We start from the raw sequence: 8,658 nt of genomic DNA on the forward strand, positions 1-8,658 counted from the left end.
TGTTAAGGTGGTAAGCCGACCCCACTGACTTGCTGCTATAGCGGTAAAGCGTAAGGCGAGGCGACTTCTTAGACAGTCAAAAACTAATAAGGCGGCAAACAAAATATCCTAACATGATAGCAAATTAAACATGCGTTTTAACATACATTAGTTTAATAATCAAACGAGAAAAGCATCAATCTGCTATAAATACAAAGAATAGGTCAGGGAGTAAGGGAGGGGAAATGAACAGAGGGAAGCGAACGATTAGTAGATGAAGAAATGAACTTTTAGAACAGAGGTAGATGGTCACAACAGAGCAGAGGAAGGAGAAGAACAAAGGAAGAAGCAGCGGAGGGGAGACGAGAAAATTTCTGGATCGTCCTTGCGAAGGATCGTTGCTGATGTCACCAAACGATGGGGTTGCTGTGGGGTCGTTGCTGGCTCACTGCCCCCTCTAGCCCTCTCATCTAATCTGATCTGATTCTGGCACACTAGTTTTCTTTTCACACCAAAAAGTAGCACTAGATTCCTTTCCCTTCGCATGCAAAGGCTAGCGCCACAATTTTTTTCACGGGCGCGTCCTCCGTCGCAAAATTGTGACTCTCCCCTCTTCTTCTACGGTGTCCTTTTCTCTCACTATAGCGCCATTACCTGCCATGGCAATGCCCTTGCGACGCCTTAGGGTCAAGGCGGATGCCCTAGACAATTTGGCAAGTCGAGGAAGACGCCATGCTCCCTGGCAGCGACTTACCGCTGCATCGACGCCTTCGTAACGCCTTAACAACCATGGTAGTGGCCATTGTTATGAAATGATGCAGGGGAAGATGTTACTGTAATATGATAATGTTCAGTAGTTGCTTACAACCATTTCCAGAAATTAGAGTAACAGTCAATTTCTTGAAAACGAAATGATGTTCATTTTTGCCCCGCAGGAGAGTGGACAAGAAAAACTTCCGGCAACATGAGATCATCCAGAAAGCTCTGATCCATTGGCAGTCCCCATACAGAGTCCCCTTTCTTGTTTGGCTACCTGTAATTGTTTGTGCACAGATAAGGTATGTATGTAATTGCTATTTTCAGAATACGGAGTTTTCAGTGATTTTAGTCTTTAAACATACCATTTGATTATTCTGTACAACATATTGAACATCATAGTCAATACTTTGGCCAAATATGTCCAAAAGTGGGTATAGTATGCAAGAAAAGGGACAATGAAAGGCTCCACGAAGGACTTGTAAAGCCTCACAAAGGGCTGTATTGCTTCTTCTGGATTGTTTAGGAAACCTGCATGTGCACTGACATTTTTAAACTGTTTTTTAGCTATAGACAGTATAACTAAACAGTCAATTTTATGAAGCATGTACCTTCAGCTATATTTGGGAACATGTCAAACAAGCTGGTAACGATATTTAGTATTTCCTGTAAGCATTGGTGTATTTCATCATTGAGAGTTATACTTCTGATGCAGTAGGAACTAAAACAGTTGTATATTGTAACATAGACAGAAAAAAAAAACTCGATAGCATACCTACCAATGCGAACTTGCATGGTTTCACTGGTGACTCTTGGAAGACATGAACTTTCCTGCATTGTGTTACAATACCCTCAGAAGTAAGGGGAACAGCATCTTTATTAATTTATTTATAGGGTAGAGCATAGTAACATAACCACTGCAACGTTATAGCTCCAAGACTCAGCTAACTAGCATCAGCATGCATGCAAAGGAACATGGAAACACAATATTATTTTTGAGATAATAAGTCTCCCAAGAGCAGTTATTTGTACCAACTACCTAATAACAAGAGCTGATTCTTTTCCTGAACATGTGTAGAAGCTGCAGCCCTTGGTGAAGGGGATGGTTTTACCATTCCATTCTGTGAAAGCAATATAATGATTCCATTATTTAACTAGATTGGATTGTCACTTCTACTGAGTTGGATTATAGGGGATCTTACCAAGATGCCACATCACTGCGAGGGTGGGTTCTACTCCTTGAGAAACCTCATCGATGGCAAATTTGACATTCTTTCCCATAGCATCCATCAGTCTCCTGAAATAGTTTTGGGTATTCTACATGCAGTGGAGTTGATTTGGTGAATTTTGAGTATGGAAACTAGTTTTGATAGCTTGATCTCCAATATATGGAGCACTGGACTAAAAGATGCTGTAGTAGCTGATATGAGAACGAAGAGCAGGTAAAACCTTGATGTCCAGTGGCTTATAGTATGCGTTGTCCTCAATGATGCAGCCAGGAGCAAACAGCTTTTCAAGCCGTTTGATGTCCTTCTCATTGACGGAGGCATAGAACTCCTGAATCACTTCTGCCAGGGGCGAAGATGGTAAGGAGGCACCTCCATGACCACCAGTTGAATTTGGCCCTACTGTTGCATGTACAGGTTTTAGCACAAAATCCTGCTTTCCTGTTGGAGTTGCCCTGTTGCTGCCAATCTGCAGCTGTTGTTGGGGAGGCAGGCAACGCTGTTTAGGCCTTAGTTGTAGCTTGAAAGTGGGAGGAGATTTGAAGGGAGAAGCAGTTGTCAAGGTGGAATTCATCATTTCGTTGGTTGTTTGCCTGTTTGATGACGGGAATACAAGCTCTCGTTTAGGACCAAATACATTATATCTTGAGTGAACATCCCCTGGCGCTTGGTTTTAGGGTGAGGAATTAGGAATGGATTGTCTTTTGCTTGCTTGCCTGACGGTGCAAGAATGCCAATCTCCACAGGGTTGGCAACGTTCAAGTTTCAGGCAAAGCTAGGACGACTGCATCAAGTAAGGCATCTATCTAATTGTCCCTTGCTTCCTTTTAAGGAGACTTTATACTCCCTGACTTTTTGCTTATACTTATATTTATAAGCTAAAATTTAAATTTTCAACCTTAAAATTAGAGTTAATTTTGTTTTTTTTTCATATAATTTATTTTTTCAGCTTTAAATTTTAAATCACTGAGAATACGTATATAAAAGTTTTATTCATAAATTATTTTTGGTTTATAAATTTGACATTCTTTGTCCAGACAAGAGATGGATGGGCGAGACAAGGATCATCAGGCGCAGCTGGCTTTGCGACCCTTCTAGGTCATTTATGGGTGTGTTTGGTTGTCTGTACGAGCCTCGGCTTGCACCCACCTATACAAGGGAGCTGCTTGTTTGGTTGACTGCATGGAACTCCTAGCCCGGCCGAGTGCGTGCAAACAGTATCCCGCAGCCAGGCTGTAGAGAAACGCTCGATCTGAGTGTTGCTGCTCAGCCAGGCCGAGCTCGTGCACGCTGCTGCACCCACGCATGCAGGCTGCTGCACCCGCGCATGCAACATCCCATCGCTGCCGATTCGTCTTCGTCGACGCCCGATGCCGATTTGTCTTCGCCGTTGCCACTCGACGTTGGGCCACCGTTGCTGCTCGACGCCATCCATCGCTCGACGCTGGGCTGCTGCTGCCGCTCGACACCATCCGCCACAGACGCTCGACGTCGGGACGTCGTCGCCGCCGCCAACGCAACACCAGATCCACCGTTGACACTCGACGTCGGGACGCCGTCGCCGCCGGGCCGCTGCAGCCGCTTGACGCCATCCGTCGCTGACGCTCGACGTCGGGACACCGTTGCCGCCGCTCAACGCAGCACCAGATCCGCCGCCGCCGCAGCTGGTTGACGTCGCGTCCCACCAGATGTAGTGCCACCGCGTCGTCGCCCGATCCGTCGTCGCCGTCGCTCGACGCCGGTTGCCGCCACGACCGCACCGCGCCAGATCCACTGCCGCTCGACGGCTCGACGTCGTGACCGATACGCCGCTCGACGCCGCCACCGATCCGCCGCTCGACGCTATGACCGATCCGCCGTCGTTGCCAGTGGCCACCACGGCCGAGCTCGACGCCGGTGGCCGCGCTAGATCCGTCGTCGGCGCCGCTCGCCGTCGGTGGCCGCGCCAGATCCGCCCTTGGCGCCGCATCGTCCATTTTTTTGTTTCTTTTCTTTTATCTCTTTTTCATTGTTATAAGGGAAAAACTAGTATTTATATGTATTTGATTGTTACAAAGTTAATTCGATAGATGCAGCTAAAGTTAATTTGACATCTCAACTTAAAAAAGTATAGGTCCCATATAATAGATGCAACCAACCAAACATAATCTATGTTACCAAACACATTCTCATACTAGTCAGGCTAGAAGGATACAAATAACCAAACAAGTGTATTTGTATCTTTATAGCCAGGCTAGACTCATCCTGTATGAGAGAGATAAGCCAGGCTCGAACGATACGAGCAACCAAACACACCCTATATGCTTGCTGTACATGAATGCATACGTACAAACATTGCATACAACATACTACTAGTAGTCTACGCCTTGGAGAAATTACTGAATTCTTCTATAAAGAGGTCTTTTATGAGGTTTACATTCCTAAAATAGCATAGATCCAATGGCTCACGATGAAAGATACCTCATATAAAAGCTATTTAAAGATACAAATGTATTAAGGATTAAAAAGTAATTGTACAAAGGCATTTATCTTCACCAAATTATAGAGGTACTGCAAAGGTTGCAAAGGTAGTAACGTAAGTGGATTGAAATATATCAATTAAATATTATTTACGTGGTGTGGACAAAAATTGTGTGATGATGTAGTCATTTTTCAAAATTCGGTCTAATTTATGTGGTAGAGATTATATTTGCGTGATCTTTGGAAATTGTTCTAGTTCCTTGTGTAATAAATGAATCTACAGATTGCCGTCGTCCTTTCTCCAACGACCACGTAAGACAGAGTCGTGTCTCTTCATCTGGTCCCTCTTCCTCCTCTAGCCCCTCATCCGTCAACACCCCTATCTTCGGCCACATCTCCATCGTCACCCCTTCCTCATGATATATTGAACTCTACGTAAACAATACGATGAAAAATATTGTTTCTCCATACTTTTCATATGTGGATGGTATAAATATAAGACACATTTGCTAATCTAATTAGGGGCGAAGTTAGAGTCAATCGTCGGGGTCAATCGATCCCGATGATCTCCGACGAAATCTATTGTTATATTATTTAGGCAGCTAAGATAATACTAAGAATTAAGGAAGACTTTTGTATTATGACCTTGGTAATCTTGATGAACTAAATTTCTAAATTCGCCCCTGAACCTAATACCATTATATTTATATCATTACCCTGGTGATACAATTTTTTTTCGTATATTGCCCCTCCCATACCAACGGCTCACGTCATACTTTATCTGTGTACCTCCAGGTAACTTGCAAACTTGATAGAATTCCTCTTGTACGTATGGTATGCTTGGGCTGGCTAAAGACTTAGGGAAGAAGAACAAATTGTAACTGAAAAAATAAAAAGAAGAAAAGTCGGCATCATTTTCGGAATAAGCCCAGCACTGCCTTCCTGGAGGGCGGCTTGTATGAGTATCTGCTTGACTTGGTTGCTGCTGCTTTGGGAGCAGCGGTGGTGTCAAGAGGAGGAGAACCGCCGGCACTGCTAGCAGCATTAATGTTGACAGAGTTTGCCGGAGCAGCGGATGCTTCGGGAACAGAAGCCAAAAAGATGTCGCGCTCCCTGATCTCCAGCACCTCGCGTTCCCTCCTCTCGTTCTTCTCATCTTCGGGAACTGATGCCAGCTTGCTGGCCCAGCTGCTACTGCTGCTGTTCTTCTCATCTTCTTCTTGTCCTTCACGGGCGGCGGCGGCGGCGGCAGCAGCGTGAGCATGCAAAGTTTCATTTACCTGTCGAGTGATGCTCTCCACTTCAAAGGACTCCCCATCATCGTCGTCTGACATGCCGATGCTCGCCACTTTCCTTTGCTGCCCGGGCAACGAAAGCATCTCGTCTTCGTCGTCATCCGAGGAGTCGCTGATCAGCTCTACATCCACCGTCACCATGGCCCTGGGGCTGGAAGAGGAGTCAGCAGTTGTTGGCCCCATGACCCTGGAGCTGGAGGAGTCGGCAGTTGTTGCTGCAGCTTCTTGGTCCATGTGCTGGCCGCCACAGTCGACGGTGGCAGAGGAAGACGAAGACGAGGACGAGCCGCCGCCACCGCTGCTCTCGCTAATAACGGGGATGGGAATGGAAACGGCGACCGGCTGCTGCGTCTTGTCGGCCACGAAGTATGGCCTGAAACCCACGACGGCGAAGCTCTCATGCCGGCTGAACACCATCGCCGCTGTTGCTCCTTCTTTTTCTTGTTGGTCATCGTCGAAGAAGAAGGGGTTGCGGTGCATGGAGGGAGCGGAGCCGGGGGGCAGGTGGCCGTCGCCGTCGCCGTCGAGGTCGATGAGGTCGCGATCGGCGTGGTAGCGATGCATGCTTCTTGAGGACATGAGCTTCTCCACGGCGGCGTTCCTCTCCAGCTCCAGCGAGCCGATGTTCAGGATGCTTTTCTCGTCCTCTGCCGTCCACACCGCAGCCTTCTCACTGACAGGCTCCTCGTCCGCGCTGCAGCTGGCGTCAGATTCCGAATCCGACTCTTGGACGTCGTCGTCCGATGATCTGGAGGTGGTGTAGGAGGCATGAGGATAGATCGGCTTGATCTTGGTCCTGCTCCCGATGGGATGGTCCTCCGCCTCGGGCACGTTGGGTTCGCTGTACACGAGAACGAGGGCGAGGAGGAATGCAGCGAGGAGCAGGACAGGGGATGCGGCGAGGAGGAAGGCGGCGAGGCCGGGGAAGAGCAACATCGGCAGCAGGAGGAAGAGGAAGAAGACGAATCGAGGAGCCATTGACACCGCATCAACTTGGCAAATCGAGGAGTCCCCGGAATTCACCGGAGCCATGGTGATCGATCGATTTCTCCGGCGACGGACGAGCCGATCGATCCAGGTTCCACCAGCGCTATTGAGAAATTGAGATTGAGAGATGCTTTTCTTCTTCCTTTTGAATTTCGAGAGAAAATTGCTACTCCATAAAGTGATTATTATTATTAACTAATTCTCTCATGCTATTCCTAATTTGCTAGTATTATTGCTTTTGGACTTCTGCTATTAGGAGGAGGATCCTTAAATAGCCAAAACCCATGCAGGTCCAGCATGGTTTTTCCTGTTTTGTTTTGAGATGAAAAGTGCAGCATTATCATTTTACTACGGCTATTTTGAAAGACAGTTTAAAAAAACGAAAGAAAAAAGAAACAGAATTTGGATATGAATGTAAACGTATGATTGCAAAACATAGAAACAAATTACAGGTATGGTTGTTTGAATAAACTGAAGAAAGAAAATGGAGGGATCAAATGAGAGAGATGAACTCAAAGCAATTTTTTCGAGAGGTTGAAACTCTTCTTAACTTTTCCCCAAAATGTATATGCATTATATAATTATTTAGGAGTTCTATAGGATTTGTGAAATCCGGATCTTTGTTTGAAAACGTTATATAGGAAAATTTCCTATATGATTGGAATTCTACAAAATTTCTACATTTATCTTTTGAATTTATAATGGCATGAATCCAATATATCTTAACTAAAATTCAAATAGGCTCACTCAATTATAGAACCGAGTTCAATTAATCTCTCTTAACCACAAGACTAAGTATATCTTCTCAACTATCAAGACCACCTTATTATGTCTCTATAGGTACTTTTAAGTTGGTTTTGTCCTACGTGCCATTACAGTTAGTATTTTTGTCTAACATTGCACCGTGACAAAAAAAAATATTAATCAGTTATACTTACTGTAGTCCTGTGTCACGTCAAGACCTCGTGACTTGGAAGATGGCTTTGGAAAAAAAAGGCAATTACCAGACGTGGACAAAAATGTGAGAAATGAAAATATTCTTATTCTTCTTAATTTGATATACACCCCCCCCCCCCAAAAAAAAAAAACAGTTGGCTGTGCTGATGCTAATGCTTTCTGTGAGCAATCCATGTACTCCCTCCTTTTATGTATGACGCTGTTGACTTTTAGAATCATGTTTAACTATTCGTCTTATTTAAAATTTATATCCAAATATACAAAATTATAATGCATAATTAAAGTTTCTATAATAATAAATCATATTATAACAAAATAATTAATAATTATATATTTTTTAAATAAGACGAATGGTCAAACGTGGACCTAAAAGTCAACGGTACGAAGCATCTGAATATATAGACGTTGATAAAATAAATGCAGCTGCCTGGCCTGCCTTTGGTGGCTGACTTGGGTGCTGGAGACCAGAGCATTACTGCTCTTGCATTTGCTAAAATGAGTCCACTCACGGGTCGGGGTCCAAAAACATATTAAATCACCTCTAAATTTTGATTTATACGTCTCACTAGATTCTTCATATCAAAATCTTATAGCACGCCAATTTTTTTATTTTCTTGGAGATTCATAAGTATTTGTTTGAGATTTTTAAAAGTGACTATACAATATTAATAAAATAATCAATGTGTTATGTATCATTTTAAAAATCTCAAACAAATACTTAAAATCTTCAAAAATATAAATTTTTGCGTGCTACAAGATTTTGATATAAAGAATCTATTAAGCCATATAAATCAAAATTTAGAGGTGATTTGAAATGCTTTTGGACCCCGACTCACAGAACAGCCCATGAGTCGTGCACACGCACACACACTAAAAAATGCCCGTGCGTTGCACCGGATCAAGTTATTTTTAATTGTGTAGATTTAAATAAATTTTAAAATAAGTTTTAAAAATAAATTATGGATCGAGTTGAGAATAGTACATTCTAATCAACATAC

General features: G+C 44.0%; 2 protein-coding genes across 3 annotated transcripts; both read right to left on the reverse strand.

Moving 5' to 3' along the window:
- Nucleotides 1–85: 85 nt before the first annotated feature.
- LOC102719195 lies at nucleotides 86–2,554 on the reverse strand. Of its 2 annotated transcripts, XM_015835126.2 has the most exons (7): nucleotides 2,185–2,554; nucleotides 1,938–2,052; nucleotides 1,775–1,856; nucleotides 1,515–1,566; nucleotides 1,347–1,401; nucleotides 1,101–1,266; nucleotides 86–1,012 (listed from the first exon to the last, which is right to left on the reverse strand). In XM_015835126.2, the coding sequence occupies exons 1-7, from the start codon at nucleotides 2,536–2,538 to the stop codon at nucleotides 1,009–1,011; spliced, it is 828 nt and encodes a 275-aa protein (XP_015690612.1). In that variant the 5' UTR covers nucleotides 2,539–2,554; the 3' UTR covers nucleotides 86–1,008. The 2 variants fall into 2 exon arrangements, with proteins under 2 accessions (XP_015690612.1, XP_006652059.2); XM_006651996.2 differs by lacking the exon at nucleotides 86–1,012 and having other exon boundaries at nucleotides 1,249–1,277.
- A 2,005-nt stretch (nucleotides 2,555–4,559) lies between these two features.
- On the reverse strand, nucleotides 4,560–6,934 carry LOC102719479. Its single transcript, XM_015835058.1, has one exon. It carries the CDS (start codon nucleotides 6,746–6,748, stop codon nucleotides 5,333–5,335), a length of 1,416 nt encoding a protein of 471 aa, XP_015690544.1. The 5' UTR covers nucleotides 6,749–6,934; the 3' UTR covers nucleotides 4,560–5,332.
- Between the last annotated feature and the right edge of the window lie 1,724 nt (nucleotides 6,935–8,658).

Source organism: Oryza brachyantha, chromosome 3 (assembly GCF_000231095.2).
Source record: "Oryza brachyantha chromosome 3, ObraRS2, whole genome shotgun sequence".
Lineage (NCBI taxonomy): Eukaryota > Viridiplantae > Streptophyta > Magnoliopsida > Poales > Poaceae > Oryza > Oryza brachyantha.